Source organism: Plectropomus leopardus, chromosome 5 (assembly GCF_026936395.1).
Source record: "Plectropomus leopardus strain MGB_pleo_1.0 chromosome 5, ASM2693639v1, whole genome shotgun sequence".
Classification (NCBI taxonomy): Eukaryota; Metazoa; Chordata; class Actinopteri; order Perciformes; family Serranidae; genus Plectropomus; species Plectropomus leopardus.
Genome location: NC_142180.1, coordinates 4129869 through 4154778, shown reverse-complemented (window position 1 = coordinate 4154778; position 24910 = coordinate 4129869). Strand labels below are relative to the sequence as shown.

The following is a 24910-nucleotide window of genomic DNA, read 5'->3' as shown; positions in this document are numbered from 1 at the left end:
TATAAATGTTTAAACTTTTGTCAACATGTTACACACAGGGTTAGTTTAAGATTAGAAATCTGCATGCTAAAGACAGTGTAAATAGCAAAATAGTGATTCTCTATGATTTAATCAGTTCATTTCACTGAAACCATGAATGCCAAAAAAGACTGCTACTGGAAGAGTAAACAAGACAGATGCAAAAAAGGTTTTATAAACACTGATTGTATTTCCATCTTTGATGAGCAACACTTTGGTGTGACAGAAAATAAAGACCCGTCCCACATAGACACCTGTCCCACGTAGACGCCTGTCCCAAATATAAGCCTGTTTGGTTAAAGCAAATAATAATTGAAGTTTTACGGTGGTCACTTAGGAAGCAAGAAAATGTGCACTAAAATATAATTGCGCAGAATATCTTTTTTTTCTGTGCTCAGATTGTCCTAATCCTTATTGGTCAGAGCCAAAGAAGCATTTTAATTTTAGAATGAAAGTCAGTGAAAAGGCTAAAAATTCTTCAGAAATCATCCAGAATTGTTAAAAAAAATTTTAATTGGATTTTCACCACACTATTCAATTTTGAAAGTTGCAACTTTAGTTTGAGGTTTAATTAAAAATTATTACCTCTGCCTCCAGAGCTCTGCTTCCAAACAAGGTTTGTACAACTGCAGATCAGGTTTATTTCTTCCTGTAGCCTCTGTAATTAATAGGAGATTTCTACTAGAAACTTCCAGAGATTTCAGTCCTGTGTACTGTTTTTGTTTTTTCCTCCCTTTATTTAAAGCACCTCAAGCCAAAAGTTATGGAAAAAATCACTGTTCATGCCATCCTTAGGTCTGTGCCACACAGTGTGTCTGGGTTAACATGGCCAAAGTCGCTGAGTCAGCCTTTATCTGTGCCGCCACAACAGGTCAGCATCATGTCAGCCCGGCAGTATTTCCCCCATGGGCTCTCTAAGCCTTTGTTTGTTCGTTTGTTTTTCTGCAACTCGCATCACATCGATCTGTTGTCATTTCAGTCAGATCAGTGAAACAAGTCCAGAATAAAATATATTTTGATAAGAGTTGTGAGTTTTTATTTGCGTGTGTGTGTGTGTGTGTGTGTAGAAGTGCTGAGCTAACACCGTGGAGTACAGAGTACTCGTGTCAGTCGCAATCATGAATCTATGTTTTATTCATGTGAAAACACAAACAAAATGGCTTTAATAAACCAATAAAACATTGATTTCAAAGAGCGTGAACCTCCATCATGTTCCTGTCATGCTGGTGCTTTCACACAGTCAGACTGAAGAGGCATGCTTTATTCTCAGAGTTTGGTTTTTAGGGCAGGGACTCTCAAAGTGAGAAGGATAAGGATAGTTTTTGTATTTCACATCATCAAATAAAGCGAAGTTGCAACCAGTTGGATTTTTGGGTCTCCGAAATGAAACCAGTAGCTTTCTGCTGACTCCACTCAGACCTCATTTCCACAGACATGCAACAGGTTCCACTCTGGTTCCCTCAGCTAACTGTGAACTGTTCAGAGCATTCCCGCCAAAAATGAATCGTTTCAGAATCGGTTCACAGCTTGAACCAAGAAATTAATGAATAATAACATAAACAGGTTCCTCTTAACCTGAAGTGAGAACAATGATGACATCAGTAGGCGTGTTGTATTCAACAGGTTGGACAGAGAGGAAGGAGAAGGCAACAATGGATACATTTAAGCGGGAGTGTCAAACATAAGGCCTGTGGGCCAGAACTGGCTCAGCATAGGATCCATTCTGGCCCACTTTAACAGTGAGTAACCTGCTTCATGTAAAATTCAGCTTCAGAATCGGCTTTTCAGTATTATCAGTGAATACTTGGGGGCCGTTTCTTTTTATTTAATGCTTTGCAATGGGAGCGCCGTGTATTTATGCCGTGCTACAAGCGCCAGCGATGCGACAACGTGCTGGTTGGGCATTTTTATGCCTCTGTGCCGTCGTTAGTCGAGATCAGTATTATCAGTAACTATATATGTCTGTCCTCTTCTTGTGAACGGGATATCTCAAGATCACCTTGAGGAAATGAGTAGTAGATTAGATTTTGGTGGTCTAAGGTCACAGCTGAGGTTCACTTTAAGGTCAATGTGACCCTGCATTCGTCTCATTCTTGTGAATGTGATTACTCAAATGTGATTCAACCTTGAAGGAATTTTCTCAGATTTAACACAAACGTTTGAGTCAACTCAATGATACAGTGATCAGATTTTGGTGGTCAAAGATCAATGTCATGGTGACCTTGCATTCATCTCATTCTTGTAAAAGTGATGTATTACAAACACCTTGAAGGAATTTCTTCCAATTTGACACAAACATTTTTTTGGACTCAGAGATGAGCTGATGAGAATTTGGTGGTCTAAGGTTAACGTCACTGTGACCTTGCGTCTGTCCCATTGTTGTGAACACAATATGTGAAGATGACCGTGAGGAAGTATCCTCAAATTTCAAATCAACAAACAAACAAACAAATGTCAACTTGGACTCAAGAATGTACTGATTCCAATCTGGTGGTTGAAGGTCAAAGGTCAAGGTGACCATGAAACCTGTTTTTAGCCATAACTCAAGAACCTTGAAACACAGCCACAAATATTCAATCTACTTCATGTTTAACTAGATTTTTTTATACTGATCTGTATAATTATCAAGATGAACATGTTTCTTTTTTGTGTGTGACTGAAACACGGTCAGAATTCTTTGATTTTCTTGGTTCCTGGCTGGACTGCAGGCTGCAGCACAAGAAAGAGCACAGCACAGACAGAAAAAGGAAAACATTTACATATGTAGCATACTCAGCCATGGTAGAATCACAAAAAAATCATAGAGAAATGACCACAGAATCAAGGGAAAATAATGAAATAAGCACAATCTTAGCAAGTCCACATCAGTATCAGACACTTCTGGTGGGATATAGAGACGTGTGGAGGACGGCGCAAAACCGCATCGCAGACATAATGCCAGCGACACGCTGCTGGTGGAATCAAGGGGTAAGAACCAACTTTTCAGGATCTGAGCCAATTTATTTTTGGTCGAAATGCTCTCAACAATTAAAAATAGATGCAAGACTAAACAGAATCTGATCCATATTGGTGGAAAATGGGTAACAGAGTCAGATAATGCCTGAATTAAAATGTAGTCGACTGTGTGAACATGCATGTGAACACACTGCTGGGAAGTCTAACTTAATGTTTCAATGTGCAGAGTGGAGACGAGCAGCTCCCCCTGGTGGCTCAGCCGCAGTAACATTACCAGTATAAAAATGGTCCATGGTGCATTTTTTAGACACCATGTGACATTTGACTCAAACAGTATATAGATTGCTCTTAAATTGACTGATATCATGAAAGTCAAGCAAAAGCGAACGCAATATTATAGCACATTTAAATAAACGTCATTTTCATACTGCAAATTACACTGATAGTTATTCAAGCTATTACTTCTTATACAGTATTTAATTAAAACTTGTATCATATTTACAGTTCTACAACACCAGGGAGCAGATGCATTCAACTCTGCAATTCATCAAGTTTACAAAGCAGAGGCCACCAAATCTGAAGAAACAAAGAAAAGCAGATCTCTGTTTGATAAAGTAGTCATGGCAAAGTGGAGTGCAAAAATACAGAAATGGCCAAAGACACTGTCCAAAGCAAATATTACTTTCATTCTAAAATGTTAAAATTGTATCAAGAGCTTAATAAGTGTGAATAGAATATAAAAGCACTTGCGAAGCTTCTGCTTTTTGGCAACTTAAACTCCCACTGAGTGATGTGTCTGCCTGAGGATCAGAGCAGGATGGAGATGTTGGCTGCAGTTAAACTCTCAGTCACATTGTGGTAGAGCAGCTCCTGACTGTGGCTGTAGAAAGGCAGGTAATGAGCCACGTCTGCCAGGGTCTGCAGGACGTCGTAGGTTACTGCAAACAGGAAGTAGCAGGGGAGCAGCCAACTGAGGCTGAAGACACAGTCACCTACTGGCAGAGGGACAGCCAGGTGTCTGAAAGGACAAGACAGAGGTCAGCTGTGCATCAAACATTCAAACTCGTTGAAGTTCATGTTTTTCCAAACATACCAAAACATTTGAGCTGAACTTTGGGGCATTTTGCATAAAAATGGTTTGCAAAACATTTACAACTTTTCCATTTGATGGCATGTTGCACAGGAGGAAAACTGTCTGCAGACTTTATTTCACACTTTATTTGACAGGTTCATTTCCTAATGAGTTTCCTGATGATAACTTTGTTATTTGATACCAATTATTAGGAAAATTAAAATTTCTTTTCAATTAAGTCTCAATGCAAACCCACATAACCCAAACTTTATTAACCATATATATTTTTTTTTAAAGCGTATGCTTGCTCTGATTAAAATACTCTCCAGGTAACACTTCTGTTAACGAGTTAACTTATTGGAAGGAACTAATAAACATTAGGCGGGTTTCCATTAACCCTCAAATTTCATAAACTGAAATTGTGATAAGAAATTTTGACTAACGGAAACACATCAATTTCGAGAAATTCCCATTTATTGCAAAAAAAAGTTTTTACAGTCAAATGAGGTGGTATTTGAGGCAATTCGAAAAAAACATATTTCACAGAACTATAAAGGAAACATTGTTCGCTTTTTTAGGTCATAGGGTGTACAACAAAGTCACATGAAATTCTCAGGCGCAGCAGGCCAGTTTCACTCATGCAGAAGTTCTTCTTCTTTCAGCCTTTTTTGGCGTCATCTCTCCAGTCTTGGTCATGGGGCCTTGGCACAAGGCACAAAACCTGCCCTTATATATTGTTTAGGGGGTGTTACCTGTGCTAATAGATGACTTAGGATCAGTGAGATTCAACATTGAGCACTCCTGAGTAAAAGGAGATTTTGATGATTAAGAATGTTTGCTGCATCTGGAGTTGACCTCTCTTATAATTTCTCTTACTAGAAAATTAAAGAAAATATCAGATACATTTCAGAGAATGTTGCCTTGACTGCAGTTCAAGCAAAGATTGACATGATTGACAGCTGCATTACAGACTCCACAGCTCTGATTGGTTGTTTTATTCATTTGTGGTAGATTCTAGAACATGCCACAAGACGACAAGGAGTGGGAGGGGCTACCAGAATTTTTTCCACATTTTATGAGTTGCATATACTTCCGTGTGGATGTACTGACAGTTTCAGCAAATATGACAAAAAGCATTTTTTAAAAAAGTTACTAACTGCTCCACAGGAGTAACAGCAGTAGCTGCAGTAGTGACAAGAAGGGCACTGAGAGAGCTAGACCTCGACCAAGGCCAACAGTCCAGTATTCTATGATAAGCAAATCTGAAAGCCCAGCCTCTATATAAGTCTACATATATTTCCTCAATATGTCTGGTGATGCCCATTGCAAACAATTCACATTTGCATGTAACTAAGAGCATTATAGCATGTGTGTATTAACATTTCCATTGCCCCACTTTAGTTAAAAAAAGCATTGTTTAAATTGTTCCAGTTCTCCCATGGCACCACTGAATTCTCCATGACGACTGCTTTCTGTCTTAAGTTTGAGCAGCTTGTCTGTGTTTTGTCACCACTGAACTATACTACCATCTAGTGGATACTAAGATGCACAACATTTCTTCTGCCAGTGCCAAATGCTCTGTCTTGCAATATTAACTACAGTGAAAAATAGACCTAATTGATCAAATTTGTGATTTGATTTTGACTTTAAAATATCTTTCACACAATAAAGATGCCTGTCTTTATTAGCAATGTAATGGAAGTGGACTTGGACCATAATGATCTCTCTCTCTTTTCCTTTTCTCCTTCTACTTCTCCTCCCTACTATTATTTATTAATTTCTTTGTTTATTTTGTTAATCTACCTTTTTAAATGTATCTATCCTTGTGTGTTTTCGCTTGTTTATCTGCTAACTTGTGTTTTGGTTTATACTTTTATTACCTGTAAACACTTGATTTTGTTGTGATTTATTATCACCAAAACTGGCTTGAAGTAAAGGTTTGGTAACAAAAAAAAAAAGATTCAGATCTGCTCTTAAACGTTACATGTTCTTCATAAGTCCATGCTACAGCTTTCTACAAAGTTTCATGAAAATCAGGACATTATTCTTTTCCTTTAACCATGCTGACAAACCAAACAAACTGAATACATAAGCTTGTTGGTGAAGGTAATTACAGTAGTAGACATACAATATTGTGTTTTGTGCAAAAAAAACAAACAAACAAACAAACAAACCCAAAACCAAACATACATGTATTACTAAAAAACAGAGGAACTCACTGGAATCTGTCTTCTCTGGCCTCTCTCAGCATGATGAAGACAAACAGTCCCACCTCAGTGTTGAGGGAGAAAGACACAACTTTGTCCAACATGACAACGAATCCCTGGAGACAGAAAGCAGCGGTGACTGACAGAATTCAAGGCTGGAGTGCTTCATCATCATTAGTCTCCATCTTCAATCATGACTAGTCGTGTGTGTGCGTTTGTATCACTTACCCTGGGATCACACACTGACACAGTGAAGATGACAAGGAATGCGAGCAGTGACATGAATCCTTTCGCCATGCTGGAAGAAAGACAGACGAAGCAGCATGGAATCAATATTTAGATTGAACATCTGACGAGTGTTTCACATGAATCACACTTTTCATCTTCATTTATGTGAAGAGAGACAGAAAATAAACTGCAGCTTGTGTTGAAATTTCTGGAGATACAACCAGGGAGAATATCTAGTTTCACTGAAGCTGCATTTATCACAGAGGCTGCTTCTACAGATCACTACACTTCCACACATGCAACTCTGAGAGACATACACTGATTGGCCAAAACATTAACTCTTTGAGACCTTGAGTGACATTACTTGTCTTATGCTCCTTTTGCCTTTTGCAAATATTTAAACGTTTGAACGGTTCTTTCAAAAACATGGTTAATAAGTGTTTTACAAATTGCGAGACTTTAGTAGATTTAGAGAATTATTTTTAAAATGTAGGCAAAAATGTCTTGGGGGAAAAAAGAGCAAAGCTAGGGGAAAATTTTATTTCAAATGATCATAATTTCATATTTCAAATGAAGTTCCAAAATTATTTTAAATATTGAAACACTTTTTTTCCAGGTCATTTCCATGGTTTTTATCTTCCCCTTTTTTATTTCATTTATTTAATTTAAATCAGAGTGTCTGTGGGATGTCGACCCTACAATTCACTCAAGGGATCCGTCACCAATGACCTGGTGCACCTCAGGACACCCCCAGAGGTCCTGTGTCCAGGTCTCAACAGGTCATAGCCAAGTCCGATCCGACGAGACCCCAATGTGGATAAGGGGTACCTCTAGGGTAACGCCACATCCCCAAAGACCTTGATCAGATTGGGATGTAGGGAATTGTGAGGTCAGGTCGATACCTTGAGCTCTTTGTTATGTTCCTCAGGCTATTCCTGAGTAGTTTTTCTGGTTGTCTTGAGAGGACAATTGGATGTAACATGGCAGAAAAGCATGTAATTAACAACATGAGAAACAACTGCGCTTCTTTCAGACGCATCTGTGTCAGTGTCCTGCTGCTGTGCTGCTGACACTGAAATGACTCACTGCACTGCACAACCGAAGGCGGCCATCATCAGTGCTATTACTCACACTTATGCTTTCACTGCTTTCACAGCTCTACTGTAATGGCTGAAACTGCACAACATGCTTTGCTCAGGTGGGACATGCTCCTGGATCAACATTCCTCATTGCGATCCTGGACTAACACTGCGATCCTGGACCAACATTGCGATCCTGGACTAACACTGCGATCCTGGACCAACATTGCGATCCTGGACTAACACTGCGATCCTGGACCAACATTGCGATCCTGGACCAACATTGCGATCAACGAATCACAACCCTCTGACATCCTCAGTGTGCTGCTACTGTGCTTCTTTCAAATTCCTTTGAGCTCCTTCAGAGCTGAGCTAGGGTTTCCAAATTGGTTAAAGTGGTACATTTACAAGAAAAATCACAAATTTACTGCCAGAAAGTCAGGTAACATAGTATAAAGAGTGCTTTAAAGAATGCAACTTTCATACATCAGGTCATATGTGAGTCAACACACACACACACACACACACACACACACACACACACACACAAATATATATATATATATATATATATATATATATATATATATATATATATATATATATATATATATATATATATATATATATATATATATATATATATATATATATATATATATATAAGGGATGATAACAATTCATGGCTGAATAGACACCTCGGTGCTACAGACACCTTGGGTTTACGTTTTCACTGTCACAAACTTATGTAAGGACAGCTGATATTAGGGGACCTGGCACTCTGAATTTACACCCAACTCATTAGATCTTTGAGACACTGTGTGTGCATGTGTGTGTGTGTGTGTCCATATTTCCTGACAGTTTCTGACATTAACTTTGTTTCTTTGTTGTGGAGGTCATGTCTGTGCTCACATTCTGGCTGAGCAGATGTGCTCTTTGTTTGGCAGGTTTCTCTCCCAGGCTTTCGACAGCCACTCCAGCCTGCTGCTCCACAATGAGCTCACCAGACCGTCAACTGAAAGAAGCACATCCAGTCAGTCCTTAAAAAACACTTAGGAAATGTGCGGCAGATGAGATGAAAGACTGATACCACTCTACCTCTCTATCAGTCAATGTGAAGCTACAGCTAGCTTTAGCTTAAAAGTTTCATATGAGAGATAGCTGACTGTCTCATTTCCAAGATTGTCAAATACAGATGACCTTGGGATGGCTGAAGGAATGAACCATTAACCCAAAGTGTCAGTGATTGATAATTTGTGAAAGAGTCAACAATCAACTATCTGTCTGAAGGCAGAGGGAAACAGGCAGCTTGGCTCTGTCCAAAGGTAACAAAAAATCTGCCAACCAGCATCTCTAAAGGTCACTATTAACATCTCATATCTTTTATTTAAATGTGCACAAATGTCTAAAAACTACAAGTTATGGTTCAATGGGGATTTTGTATGTGACCATATATTTTCTTGGCACCCAGAGAAGACTCCAGGAGGTCCCTTTAGCTCACCCAGGAGATAGCTGTTTCCCCTTCCTCCAGTCTGTATGATAAGCTAAGACTAATAACCATAGAGTGATATCCATCGTCTCATCCAGCTCTTTCAAAAAATCAAAAAGCATATTCCTCACAATATGTAATTATTCCTTTAAATATTACAATTCTCTAATTATGTTAAAAATTATATAGTAATAACTTGTTTTATTACTACTACTACATACCACAAGTATTGCCATGACTGAAAGTATTGTTAAGATCATTACACTTTTCCCTGCTTTAACAGTTAAAGTGACACTAGCAATGTTCTTGTAATTCTAACCGTCTCTGTGGCAGCGGCATCACATGTGCGTTAATCTAATGGAGTAAAAGCACAAGTAAACTTACTGGTGTGTTTCATGGCAGATCCCATCACCAGGAAGGACACAGTGATGCTAATGGCGATAAACACCTGGATCAGCTCAGCCACCCAGGAGTATGCCCTGTAACGTTCATTAATAATCTACATGGGTCGGGGAGGGTGATGGATGTAGGTGGATGTTGAAAATGAGGACATGACAAGGAAGAAGAAAGGAGGCATGTTTTTGTACTTAAGAGCAACTCAAAGCAAGTTTTACAATAAAGTTTGCACGCAAAAAGAGAAGGTTTTTTTTATATATTAGTATAATGTTTTTACACACAGTATGTTGCTGCTAGGGGTGTAACAACCCATTGATCAGAATCAATATATCGATTCAATGAGCAACGATCACGTATCATCAATGCAAAGTGTAAACATTGATTCATATCATCCTCCTTTTGATATGCCTCTATTTTGAAATTCTGTCACTGTCACACAGCGTCAGGCCAATGGTGGCTTCATGCAGCAACATTAGCTACTCAGTTTCAAATGTTCGGCTGAAAAGACTGCAGGCTGAAATTCATCTGTGCTTTTCTGTCGGAAGACACAGTGACATTTTTTTCCAGAAAGGGGTTTCTGACAAATAGAAACCAGATTTAATTATTAAAAATTATTTGGATGTTGTTTTTATCTTTTTTTGGCCAAAAGCAAAAAAGAAATAGGGGGTGGCAGCTTCTCTGTCACTAACTGTGTTAAATGAGCATATTATATTTTCTCACATCGATCACCGACCCTTAAATCACATAGAATCAATATCGGATCCAAGCAGACTTGAGATATCGGCAATATCGTATCGTTGTCCAAAGAATTGATATATCGTATCATGATGAAAGTAGTTATAATTTAGTATGTTAAAATGCATTTTAAAGGGGAACAACTGCCTTTAAAAAAGGAAGATACTATTCATGAGGCTTTATAACATGATGGAAAAAAAATACTAAAACTGGTGGGAAACCATACAGTGGCAGCATCATCACAGTAAACGGAAGCTGCCTGCCAGAATATAGAGCAGAAGTTAAACAACATTTGCAATATAAATAAACATGCTGTTACTTTCAGAATCAACTTTATGTCAACACTAAACACTTATAAAACAGGGAATCTTTGTCCTACTTTTCTAACTTCTTTCGTCTTCCAATAGTTAGTATTTTTATAAGTCCTGTCCTTCTGAACAGAAAAATCTACTGGAATAATGGACCGGTCCATGACAGGATTTCAGTACACGTTGTCATGGCCATCCCACCCGCCAACAGGACATTTGCAGCCTCCAGCGAGCGAGATAATAGAAATTATGTTAGCTATAGTTAATTCCATGAGCACAGCACTAATTTTAGACCTTTGGTGACCATGGATCACCATCATAACATGTACTGAAATCCTGCCATGGATTAGTCCTTTCCAATGGATTTCACAGTTTAGGAGGACAGGACATACATAAACTCTAGCCACTGGAAGAGAGAAGTTAGAAAGTTTCCCTGTCTTACAAGTGTTTAGTGTTGACATAAAATCCTTTCTGAGAGTGACAGCATGTTTATTTATATTGTAAATTGTAAATTCTGATCTCCATTCAAATCACCTCTGGCAGGCAGCATCTGTTTAGCGCGATGATGCTGCCACCTAGTGGTTTCCTCGTGTACCCCAGCAATGTGCATGTTAATGAGCAGGTTGTAGCATCTCCTCCTGAATAATATCATTTTTAAGAAAATTACAGTTCCCTTTTAGAACGGGATGTGTTAAACCACACCATGTTATTTTAGCTGAGGGACTTGCTTTCATCCCTCTGTGATCGAGCCATCTTCCATTATGCAGCTTTTTGTTCTGAGCAAAGATCTTCCTGATTTTCACTGATTATCTCTGACTCTGAAGTTGTGCTCATCACTGAAATCCCCACTTTGGTTGGAACGAAAGCCTGCAGACTCTTGGCTCTCCATTTGGATAAAGTGCAATCTCATGACAGAAACGATTAACTTGGGTTCCATTACTAGCAGCAGCAGAGAGTCAGACGGTGGATTTGTTGTGCGTCTGTGTCAGCTGAGCCTCCTCCGTGTGAGTTAGGTTGATAAGACTGTTGGAATAATTTTACCTGGTGCACTTTAATTCTCTGAGTTATTCTCCTGTGATGAAGCTGGCCCGGCTAGCCACTACAGCTAATTGCTGCATGTTTAGGTAGGGGAGGGTAGATGCACTGTTTCCTGTGTGATTAGATCCAAACACCAGCTGACCACATGTTGCTGCTGTTGATTTCTCCACAAACTATTATCCAGCTCTGCATGTGGCTCTGATGTCTTGATGCCACCAGCAGTGTTGATGACATAACATCTACAGCACTGTTGTGCTCTGTCCTCCACACGGCTCTATATCCCATCAGGAGCATCTGGAAGTGTTTCAGAAGCAGCGTCCTGCCGGCTGATACAGTAGACTTGCTGAGATTGTGCTTATTTTGTCATTTTCCTTGAGTTTTGTGGTTCTCCTGTGGCTGAGTAGACTGCAAATATAAATGCTTTCCTTTTCTGTTTGTTTAAATTCTGTTTATTGATGTTCTCATCCACTTTGTTGGGCTGCAGACTGCAGTCTGCGTGTCAGTCAACAAACATGCTCATCTTGATAATTATATTTCTGTCAACATCTAGTTAAACATGCAATAGAGTGAAGATTTTCAGCTGTGTTTACTTAAAAATATCCGTCTTAATAATTATACTGATGAAAATCCAATAATTCATTACGAATGAAATAGACCCTGCGCGCGTCGCATTCGACTATGGAGGCTGTGCTGTGGCCGTCACGTGGCTTGACAGCCCGTCATGTCATGTATAAAATGTCCATCCAACTTAATCAAACCACTCTAAAATACAAAAAAAATCAAATAAAACTTAGATGAACATCATAAAATTTAAAATATGTAGAATTTTAACAGTAATTTCAAGAACTTACAGTCAACTAGGCAATAGTTACATAACTTATCAGACTTTTATTTCATTTTTATATAATTCAATCACAATAGTACTTTTTTGGTTCATGTAAGAATTACATGACTCAGTTGGATGGGAATTTTTTCAGCTTTCAGCAACTACCAAAGCTGCTGAGGACAACAAACGGTTAAACAGTCTTTACTGGACTGACTCATATCAGCAATTCAGTGGATGTAAATAGTTTTCAAGTGAGTAAGACTGCAATTTCAAAAAAGTGAATTTAGTTTTACCCACTGTTGCTCTGAATAGCTACAGTGACACATTACCTCAGACACAGGTAGTTTGGATATGGCTGCAAGGCCTGGAATTTATTTGGAACATTTTTCCCCTTTTCCCCCCATTGGCCTTGACCGACTCACTTTGATTTCCGCATCCAAGCAATCAACATGCCTATTAGACCCCATCCCAACCAGGCTACTTAAGGAAGTTTTACCCCTAATTGACAATTCTTTATTATATATAATCAATGTAGGGCTATGTACCACAGTCCTTTAAAGTAGCTGTCATTAAACCCCTTATAAAGAAGCCCACTCGCGTTCCAGAGGTTTTAGAACAATATCTAATCTCCCCTTTCTTTCTAAAATCCTTGAGAAAATGGTTGCTAAATAAAAGAATGCTAGATAAAAGTTTATTCGAGGACTTTCAGTCAAGTTTCAGTTCGTCACAGTACAGAGACGGCACTAGTAATAATTACTAATGACTTACTGATTGCCTGGTCTCTGTTTTAATCCTTTTAGATCTCAGTGCCCCATTTGACACCATTGACCATCGAATCTTACTGCACAGACTGGAACACTTAATTGGCCTTAAAGGAATGGCACTAAGCTGGTTTAAATCATACTTATCAGATCATTCTGAGGTTTTTCACATCATTGTAAGGTCTAGTAAGGTCTGTGTCATGGTGTATACCTGCCTGCCTGCCTGCCTGCCTCCTCCTCCTCCTCTGCCAGTACTTTTCCACTCACCCTCCCTCTGCTCACCCCACCTGCAAACCACGCCCACCTCCACAGCCTGCTCACCTCACAGCTGCAACTGATCACCAATCAACCCTGCATATAAGCCACTCCAGCACACTCACTCTCTGCCAGATTGTTCTTCAGCATTATGTGAGACTCTCCAGCGATATTCTGCCAGATCTTCCGACGCTGACTCTGCCTGTCCCCGACATTCCCTCCTCGCCTGACTCCTAGTGTACCTACCTGCCTTACGTCCCTGACCACGTACTCTGCATCGGTGTTTTGGAATCCTGACTGCTCTCCTGGTTACGTCTCCTCTGCCTGGCTTCGACAATCCATCTGCTCTCTCCTCATCGGTACTGCTGCATTCGCGGACTGCTTTCCTGGTTACGGAACTCCTGCCTGCCCTTGACTATCCCTGTGCTCAACCGACGATGATCACTCACCACGTGTTGTCGGCTCGACGGGCTACGGGGCTTCCTGCTCTCCAGCTGCAGCAACTGCAAGGTTCGTGTCCTCTCTTCGTGGGATTCCCAGAGACTGTGTTTGGGCTCTCAGCCTGAAGAACGAACTTTCCACATCATTGACTTTAATCGTGTTGGTTTAAATAAAGTTTATTACCAACCGTCCCTGAGCCTCAGAGTACTGCATTTGGGTCCTACACTCACCCGTTTCAGTCTGCTTCGGAGTGCCACAAGGTTCTGTGCTTGGACTAATGCTTTTCACTTTATATATGCTTCTCTTGGCAAAATAAAATCACTCTGTAAATTTCCATTTTTATGCTGATGATACGCAACTGTATCTGTCTATGAAACCAGATGAAACTCATCAGCTATTTAGACTTCAGACATGTCTTAAGGACATAAAAGCCTGGATGAGCTGTAATTTCCTGATGTTGAATTCGGACAAAACTGAAATTAGTGTTCTTGGCCCCAAACACCTCAGAAGCTCCTTTTCTAACGATGCAATTTCTCTAGATGGCGTTACTTTGGCCTCTAGCACAACTGTGAGGAACCTCAGAGTTTTATTTGATCAAAATATATCTTTTGCCTCCCATATAAAACAAACTTCTAGGACTGCTTTCTTTCACTTGTGTAACATTAAAAAAATTAGACATCTTGTCCCAAACAGATGCAGAAAAATTAATACAAAAATTGTTACTTCTTGGCTGGATTTCTTTAACTCCCTATTGTCCGGTTGCCCCAACAAATTTCTGATGTCCCTCCAACTGGTGCAGAACAGGAACCAAGAAAAAGGGATCATATTTCTCCTGTTTTAGCTTCTTTTCACTGGCTCCCTGTGAAATCCAGGATTGAATTTAAAATCCTCTTCCTTACTTACAAAGCTCCAAATGGTCAGACTCCATCCTACCTGTCGCAGCTCATAGTTCCCAAACAACCCTCAAGATCACTGTGATCTGAAAATGCAGGGCTGCTTGGCGTTCCCAAAGTCTCCAAAAGTAGGTTTCCTAGATTCCTACATTTCCTGGATCCTGGCTGCAATCTTGGCTGCACCTGACCGTGGTGATAGCTGTGCCGGTGCTGTGACCCTGCCTTTGGTTGTGCTCGTGCTGTGGCTGCACTGATACTGTACCCCCTGCTCACCCTGATCGTGGTCTTGGTTTTGCTGTTGCTGTGGTCCTGTCTGAGGCTGCGGCTGTGTTGTGGGTCCTGGTTGCGCCGATGCCGTGATCCTGCTTGACGCAACCTTCTACTGCCATTATTATGAGCCACGCCTCCACTATTAATATATGCATGGGACTTCAATACCCACAATATTTGCACATAACATAACATGCTATTAAAGAGTGCATTTAGTAATTTTACAACTATCATTATTGTAATATGACATGGATTTTTTACCATTATTGCTGTGCATCTCTCCCTCTCTCTTTCACTTTCCTTTTCGTCATAATTGTTATTCAATTGTTATTTATGACATCTATTGGCATGTCTGTCCATCCTGAAAGAGGGATCCGTCATCATCCTCTGCCGCTCTTCCTGAGGTTTCTTCCATTCCCCGTCCCCCCTGTGTCAGAGGTTCTTTTTAGGGAGTTTTTCCATAGGCGAAGTGAGGGTCTAAAGGCAGAGGGATGTCATATGCTGTAAAGCCCTCTGAGACAAAACGTGTTTTATGAAAATGGGCTTTATAAATAAAATTGACTTGACTTGACTTTCATGTGTCAAAAATTAATACAGAATTACGATTATTAATGCTTAACATCATATATACAGCAAGAGAATTGTTAATAATGTGTCTTCCTGTCTTTCTTTTAAGTTTGTGAGAGACAGAGGAAAAAAAACTACAAGCTTCTCAATGCACATGCTCAAGAAAGGTCTTTACTTTGCAGTCATATGATAACATTGTAAAAACGATCCTTGTGTATATCGATCCGCAAAAACAACCAAAAATGCAGCTTTAGATGTGACTCCAATGAGGAGTCTGTTGTGCATCAAAATCAGAAATACCTGAATAGTGAGAGAGGTTAGCATCTTTTACTTGCTGGGGCTGTTTGTTAGCTTGTAACCGGCAGTGGCTGACGGCGTTATTGGTCTTGAAACAAACAATAATATCTGCTACTATGTTTTAGTGTGTTCATCCAAAAACTACACCCTACCATGTTAGCTGTCAGAACTTTCGTTATGCTAATGCTAACTCTGCTCTCTGTACTGTAAGGCTCCCACTGTGCTCAAAGTTTCAGGTTTTCTTGATGCCGTTGTGTTGAAATCTGTTGCCCTGTTGATATATGTTTCCTGTATTTGACATCCATTGGCTTTCAAATTAATGACGTACCAAATTAAACTGCTTGCACATTTGACACTCAGATTTTAGGTATGAACATCCCAGTGTGATTGACGGAGGCTGCATAGTTCTTGAAAAGCATTATAGCCAATTTCTGCCAATAAGCAGAATAAGCAGCAGATAGCCAGCGTCGATTACCAAAAGGATAATTTTGTATCTGTGGCAGCACCTGCTCAGACACTGTAACACATAACATTTACTTCAGTTTCAAGCAGTCTTTCATTTCCTCCTTCTCCCCATAATGGCAGCGGCACTCGTTCTGACACTGTAACAATAAAGTTTCAGTAAGTGTAAGGCTTGTGTCATACAGACATGGCTAGTCCTCAAATAAATTGATTACGTGATCCTCCCTCTTTCCATCTAAAAGTGCCATTTCCACTGTGGCTGTCTAGTTATCTGTCTAGCTTGTCAATTCCACCATGCTATCATGCTTCACTGGTGACAGAAAGTGAAGAACACATGACATGGCTCAGTCAGCCTGTCAGCACCTTTTTATTTTCAAACAACAGCCAATGGGGAAACAGCAACTCTGTAACGTCATCACTCCCTCAGTCACGGACAGACGCTCATGTTTATAGGGCTGGCTTCGCCTTTGCCGCCAGCCAAAAAAACCATCTTGGCTCCATGTCTACACATGTTAAACCTGCAGCCAGACACCTGGAAGTAATATGGCTGTATTATCTGTCAGTAACTTTCATTTGCAACACAAATTACAAAAGTCATTCAGTCGTGTTTTTATCAGCTGAAGAGCATCTCAGATGTCAAGACTTTTATTCTGTCAACCTAACCTGGAAAAGGTCAGTCGTGGTTTTATGTCACCTCAGTTGTATTATGGCAATTTGCTGTATTCAGGGCCTTTCACAAACTCTAGAAGACCTAAAGCCTCTCTTCACTGGTTACCAGTAAGGTTTAGTGCTCATATTCAGCTCTGAGGATCTAGGGCAGGCAGATTAACGGATATCTTTTAAATGACTTCTCAAAACTTTTCTTTAAAATGCTATGAGTTTTTTTTTTTTTTTAATTACTTAGGGTATTGTCTGTCTATTTTAATTTGTATGGTATGATTCTGATTTTCTTTCTATCTTAATTTGTATTAGTCTGATTTTTATTTCTATTTTAATTTGTATTGTTGTATTAGTCTTATTTTCTTTCTATTTTAATTTGTATGGTATGATTCTGATTTTATTTCCATTTTAAATTGTATTTTTGTATTACTCTGATTTTATTTCTGTTTTAATTTGTATTGTTGTATTTGTCTGATTTTCATTTCTGTTTTATTTTGTGTTGTTGTACTAGTCTGATTTTATTATTTATATATCTGTATCTAAGACCATCTTGTGTCATCCATTTCAGAGGATATTTATAAATTATTTCTCTACTCAGCTAGGAGGCTCACAGCTACACTGACTGTAAATTCACAGTACTTCATGATGATAATCTTCCTTCTAGTCTCCATCTCACCATTACAAACAGAACAGAATGGGGTCTTACCTTAGTCAGAGGAATAGTTGCGATCTCTCCAGCTTTCTCAGACCTGAGGGGAAAAACAAACAAACACAGGAAGTTTGGAAAGTTAGTTTATCAGTGATCTCTCATGTCAGCAGCTACTGTCGATGTGTCATTGAGCAACACAAATCTTTACAGAAAAAGAAACTGGTGTTCAACAGCTGTAAAGCAACTTCACTCCTAAATCTTTAAACATTTTTGACTCTTTTTTTTCTGTTACCAATGTGGTCAATTACAGTAAAAATGTTTAATATAGAAAAGCAATAGCAAGTTTATTTCTATGGCACATTTCATACACAAGGGAAATTCTGTGTTCTTCATAACTAAAAGCAAAAACAGCATTGATATATATATATATATATATATATAAAGAAAGTGCAAAGCATATAAAATAGTAACTAAAAAACTGAAATATAATCCAAAGACAAGTATTAGAAATAACTGATCTTTTTCACCATGTTGTAAATTCATACTGTTTCTGTAATTAAATGTGCTTAATATAAAGCATTTCCAGGAAACTGTGCAAAACAATATATCCATTTCATGTTCACAAAATGTACGGCAAGTTTCTACACAAGTCATCAAATTGGTTATAGGAAAAAACCCCAAAAAACTGCAGGTCAAATACAAAACTCCACTGAGAGTCTCTGACTGATGATTCGAATATCCAACTTTCAAGGTGCAGCCCTGAATCATATCAATCACATTTCAATGTAAATGTTTATATGGCAATGAGGTGGAGACTCCAACAGAGTGCAGGAAACATAATAAACGAAATAGTCTTTTACAATTAAGTGGTTCATGGAGAAATTATGTCGTTTGTGCCTTTAACTTATGAGCCACAGAAACAGCACAAACAAAGCCTCTGCTTACAAAACTGAAACATGCCATCCGTATCACTTCCTGTAAGCTCAGTGGCGTCACGAAGCTTTAAGTTTAGTTTCATACTAAATTCTTCAGTTTTTGCCTTTACTTCTATAATAGATATCATAATTCATGAAGGGCTGCCCTCTACTTAATTAATCTTCATTATGAGTCATTGATATAGAGCCTGGCTCTCCTTGTTTCTCTGGTTGCTGGCCAGCTCCCAGCCTGCACACGGGTCTCCTGGGGAGATACAAGAATACTACACTCGGGGAAAATATTGTCCTAAATATTAAATGAAGCCCAAATGGTTGTAAAACATATGGCAGGCCAGGGCTAAACCTATGAATCAGTGTTTCCATTTTAAAGTCTAATTTTGGCCATTTGTCTGCTGCTGTTGTAAAGTGCTGTAGGTTTGTTTGTTTCCCTCTGCAGATCATGGGGCTGTTCCACAAAGCAAGTTTAACAGAGCCAGACTCTCTTTGACTGAGCTGCTCGACCAACCCTGCAGCCCTGCTCAGAGATAACAGGATACCTTGAAGGTGGTTATCACTTGTCCCTGGGTGGGTTTCCATCCTCGAATTGTGCAAATATAAAATACACCTAATGAAAACATGTCAATTTAGAAAAACCTCCCACTTATCGCAAAAACATTTTTATACTTGCATGAAGTGGGATTTCAGGCAGTTCAAAAAAAGCCAGGTTATACACTGACAATCCACTTAACACTGAGCTAAAAGTTGCTAGATTGAAACAGAGCAAATGGATTTGTGTCCCATCTTTGTATGATCACACAACCTCTTTGTCATGTCAACAACATGTGGTATCCTACAAATGAATTACGTACTTGATCTAAGGTTACTGAGGTTATGTTTAGGAAAAGAAGCATGGCAACGACCTTCAAATTACTCAGATTTCACACAATTCCAAAAAAAGTCTCCTGGGGAACGACTTGTGCCAAAGTCCTGATTTGAGACCCATCTAACTAGGGTTTGGTACCGAAACCTGGTGCCAAAATGGCACTGGTTCCTATACGACCGCTACTGATTGGACAGAATCATAATGCAGACTTTGGTGCCTCATTTTGGTGCCAGATGTTTGAAAAATGTTGCTATAAACCTATTTTATTTATACAGCCCATGATATAGACTGAATCACAATCATAAATGTTTATTCACAATAACTTTGGGGTAGAAAACCGCCGTGTCATGTACATACTATAATTAACAGCAGTGAGCAAACTCTGCCTTCAATGATTAGTGTTAAGCCACCTTAAAAAGTCAATATCAGTTAAGGTGTACATTATATTTATACGTAATATTTTTACAGCTTTACCTTTCCGTAAGACAAAACCTTACAGAAGCTGTTATATCAAATAAATCAAACATTGACTCCACTGAGACAATTCATTTTACTCCACTGAACTGTGGAGCTGCTGTTCTACCTCTGCCTCCATCAGCTGATGTGGAAGGTAAAGAGGAGACAATGTTCATATATAGTGAACACTTAAAATGATATTGATTTTTTTTTTTTTAGGTTGCCAAAATATGTTTTGCCGCTGCCCCGTCCTCAGGAGTACATTGCTTGGCTTCTATACCAGTGTTGTGGGACTGTACTTTATTTATCAGAGGAGAGAGGTGGCTGAGGTGCTTACTTTCTTAATGCATGATCTGTTTTTCAGCACCCCTTCATTTGCATTTTTAAAAATCGTCTTGAACCACAAATTCAAATTAATCGATTAAATCATTTCATCACCCAGCCCTACCATGAAGAAAAGTCAAGATTAAAGTTGCCTAACACATTTTTTTGGTGTTATTAACAGTTTTGGGCTTTAAAAAATCAAAAAATCAAAAAAAGCTTTTGTTTCAGGCACCATTTAACACCGGAAGCAGAAACCCCCCCCAAAACAACACCCAACTCTAACCCCAACCTGCCTCCACACAGCAGATCACAGCCCTCCCAAATATGTGGGTTGAACACGGATTACTAGCTCATGATTACGTAGTCCATGTGCGACTTTTAGTGCATTATTTTTTTCATAGGAAATCATGAGAGGATCCACAAAGGTGGAGCCCCGCTTTGTCAGTCTCAACTGTTGTCTGCTCTCAGACCCAGTTTTTGCACAGAAGTTTTCTTTTCCTCTGCTCCTGGCCCTTCAGCTCAGAGATCAGGCACCTAACTGGCAACGCCTTCCACTCTTTGCATGTGGCAGAGCTCAGCCTCTTTGCTGCTCCTTTATATGATCACTCAAAGTGAATCTGGCCCTTGTGATCAGGTTCTTCTCCTCCATCACCACCTCTTTCTTTCGTCAGTCTTGATTCTTCAGGGCCTTTTGCTCATGTGCACTCCTCTCCTCCTGCTTTTTTGCCTCCTGCCTCCTCTACCCCTCAATATTCCCTTTCTGCCTTTGCAATCTTTGTTTCTTTATCCCCTTCCTCTTTTTCTATTGTGCGCCTCTGAAGCACTCTTATAATGACTCCTTCCTTGTGCTCCTTATGTTCCAATTCATTCTTTTGCCTTGTTGCCTTGACATTATGTTTTTTTTTTCCCCGCTGTGTGTTCTCAAGCAGGTTGGTTTGATTTGAGTCCGTCTCCTGTGGAGATTCTAAGTGCTTTATCGTAGGCAATTGGCATCATCAGCTGAACACAAGAAGCCTTGGTGTTCACATGCACCGACGCATGTTAACGGAGCAGCTGTTTGACATTCGCAAACATTATGAATACAGTAACTTGACAGGGCTGCCTTAATTCTGACAGCAGCACAGGAGTGTGTGAGTTACTATGGTTACAGGGCCGCTTGAGAATATTTTTCAAATAAACTTTTCAAACAAATTTTCTTTTGAACAGTTTATGTAAAGGTTTAAACTAGGGCTGAAACAATTACTTGAATAAATGGAAAAATTTGATTATTAAAAATCACCGCTTCGTGTAATGCAGGGGGATCATATAGTGCACCGTGTTTAGCACGGGTGGTTATTTTTGGTGTACAACACGCTCCAGCTTTGGATACGTTATAACGTGAGCAGAGGTTGAGAATGAGAATGAGAATCAGAATCCGATTTAGTGCCAAGTACATTTACATACAGAAGGAATATGACTTGATATTTTGGTGCAAAAAAATTACCATTAAAGGGAGAATAAAAATATTGAATTTAAATAGGACAAGAGATAAAAATATAGAAGCAATTTAAAAATATAAAATGAAAAAACAAATATAAAGAACACAATATGTATGTACAAAAGGTGTCCAGTGTGCATTAATGTAAGACATTAAAACTTTAGCCTCAGGCACGTTGGTCTCCAGACCCCCCACCAGGACTACACATTAGTGAGGTTTGCACAGGATGGCAAACTACACAGTATGTTTTCTCCTAAGGAGGTAGAAGCAAACTTGCCAACCCTCACGTTTTTTCCCTGCCCTCTCCTAATGTCCTCCCGGTGTAACATTTCTCCTGTATTTCCAACGATTTAGAGCCCTGGACCACATGCATAATCTCCATGGGGGACTGGGGGTCACAGTGGGGGTCCTGGGGGTCCGCCCCAATATACAAAAAGGGGAAATTTGAGGGAACATACTGAAAATGCACAAAAATAGTTTGGCTATTGTTTTGTTTTTATGAAACCCCGCCTTCCGCCTGATGACAGCTGGGATTGGCTCCAGCCCGAGCCCGCGACCCTTACGAGGACAAGCGGTAACGGAAAATGAATGAATGAATGAATGTTTTGTTGGACTGCTAGGTTTGAGTTTTGTTACTGTAACAAAGACAAACTGTTTTGTTAAGTGACTTGAATTGTATGACAAGTTTTAAAATGTTATTTCAGTAAATTCATTGCTATTTTTATTGAGTAAAAATAATCAATAAAAAAATAATCGTTAGGTGCAGCCCTACTCAGAGGGCTTTACAGCATATGACATCCCTCTGCCCTTAGACCCTCACATCACCTAAGGAAAAACTCCCCAAAAAGAACCCTTGTTACAGGGGGGAAAAAAAGGAAGAAACTTCAGGAAAGCGGCAGAGGATGATGAGGGATCTCTCTTCCAGGACGGAAAGACGTGCAAAAGATGTCGTAAATAACAAATGAACTACAATTATGACAAAAAGGAAAGAGAAAAAGAAAGGGGGAGATGCAAAGCGATAATAGAAACCGACGCAAGTCATATTACAATAATGATAGTTAGTAAAAATACTAAATGCATTCTTTAATAGCATGTTATGTTATGTGCAAATATTGTGGGTATTGATAAGAGTCCCATGCGTATATTGATAGTGGAGGCGTGGCTCATAATAATGGCAGTAGGAGGGTGCGTCAAGCATGATCACGGCATCGGCACAACCAGGACCCACAAAACAGACGTAGCTTCAGACAGGACCACAGCAATGGCAAAACCAAGACCACGATCAGGGTGAGCCGTGGGTACGGTATCAGTGCAGCCACAGCACGAGCATGACCAAAGGCAGGGTCACAGCACCGGCACAGCTATCACCACGGTCAGGTGCAGCCAAGATTGCAGCCAGGATCGAGGAAATCTAGGAAGTAAGGGAGCAGGAATGCTCCGGAGAATCAACGGAGTTAGCGTAATGCAGTAAACACACATGAGTGTTTTCAGATGGAGGGAGCCAGTGAAGGAAAAAGGAGCTCAGTGTATCATAGAAAGTCCCCCGGCAGATTAAACCTATGTCAGTCTAACTAGGGCCTGGTCCAGGCAACCTGAGCCAGCCCTAATTGTAAGCTTTATCAAAGAGGAAGGTCTTAAGTCTACCCTTAGAAGTGGACTTGAGAGTATGGTGATCTGGATAACCAAACGGTACATTCCAACTGCGCTCCGAAATAATGGACGGTCCAATTTGTGCCACAGTGCACTCCAGGAATCAGTGAGAGTATTTCTGAACGTACCCCTTGATTCCGTTGTAGCTGACAGGAAGTAAACAGGAACCAAAGTGGTTGCCCAAGCAACAGAATAGCAATAAAAAGGTCAGAAACACTGTGACATTGCTCTAAAAACAACAATCACTTCTGGGCAGAAAACTGGTCACTGTTTTGAATTGCGGAGAGACATAAGAAAATGTGTTTATTTCTGTTGTTATTTTTTAGCTGTAACTGTAATGTGTAAAAATATACAGTTAAACAAACTAGTACACCCTGTCGGCCTCCACCCACCAGATGTCCTCCTAAATGAGTTTTTTTCTAATGATATGCTAACTCTTGGCCAAAGCATTGTTATTTAACTCCAACAAACATCTTGTTATCTTATCATCTTGTGTTACACAGACATTCCTTACACTTTTGCTTTTGTATTTTTTGGTTTTGGCATAGCAATTTAAAAAAAAAACAACCTTCCAAACATTAAGATACTGAGTACTGCCAAGTGCACTTCACAAGTTGAGAAATGCAAAGCACAAGAGAGATATTTTTTCTGAGTTAAAGTTGCTAAATTATGATTAGACAATTGCTGTTTGACAGATAGCAAAAAGTCAGTGAAGACCATCAACATGATGCATTTAATTGAACGTTGTATGGATGAAAATGGGCTGGGAAGTCTTGCACCTGTTGCTGTGCTTTGATGGCAGCTGGCTGTCCTGGGGCAAGGTGCTGACTTGCTTGTTTGACCTCTGAGAAGAGCTTCTGTGGCTCATGCCAAGGTGGCACAATTGACACCTGGATTCATGTGAATGCCCTGAATTAAAGCAGGCAATGCTGCTCCTCATCCATCCTGGTGAACAGGGTACATCTCTCAGGAGTGTGTGGTGTGTTTTAATCAGTCTAACCTTGGTTTTAAAGGTATACGGTGTACTCTGCTGTCAAAAGCAGCAGTTGCAATTCAGATTTTATATCATTTTTTCCATAACACAGACTGACTGACTACTTGTTACTTTTATTTTTCTATGACTCTACTGATTCAGCAAAAACTAAACGACTTCTTTTACTTAACCTCGAGCTGGGTTATTGCAGAAAATCTCTCTTTGAATGCAAGTCGATGAACTTTTTCCTTTGATCTGCCTCAGCCTTGATCAACTCATCATACTAGATTCAATTATGTCTCTTGCCATGAGTCAAACAAATGACACATAACATTTAGGGGAAAGAATGCCATCCGAGGCAAAGCTTTAAAAAATGGTTTGATTTCCAAATAATAAAAAGAAAGCTGAATTCTGCAACATTTAGTGTAAATGTTCACATTCGTTGCTTTCAGCAGGTTCCCCTCCAACATCTCAAAACTTGTTTGATGTTAAATATATTTCAAAAGAATGAGAAAAAGAGGAATTCAAAATTCACACTTCTTGCTTTTGTCACCACATTTAAAGGGGTAGTTCAGATTCTTTTAAGTGGAGTTGTATGGGGTTCTTGTCCATAGACAGTACATTATA

At 39.5% G+C, this 24910-nt stretch overlaps 1 protein-coding gene across 1 annotated transcript in view; it reads right to left on the bottom strand.

Moving 5' to 3' along the window:
* Positions 1–1128: 1128 nt before the first annotated feature.
* The window catches only part of LOC121962746 (uncharacterized), a 132054-nt gene continuing 108272 nt past the window's right edge, over positions 1129–24910 (bottom strand). The window contains exons 13-18 of the mRNA XM_088077390.1: positions 17664–17706; positions 9433–9547; positions 8472–8574; positions 6481–6550; positions 6265–6368; positions 1129–3991 (exon numbers count right to left, since the gene is read on the bottom strand). Of these exons, the coding sequence (XP_087933516.1) occupies positions 3781–3991; positions 6265–6368; positions 6481–6550; positions 8472–8574; positions 9433–9547; positions 17664–17706 (646 nt within the window). The 3' untranslated portion in view covers positions 1129–3780. The remainder of the gene's footprint in view (positions 3992–6264; positions 6369–6480; positions 6551–8471; positions 8575–9432; positions 9548–17663; positions 17707–24910) is intronic.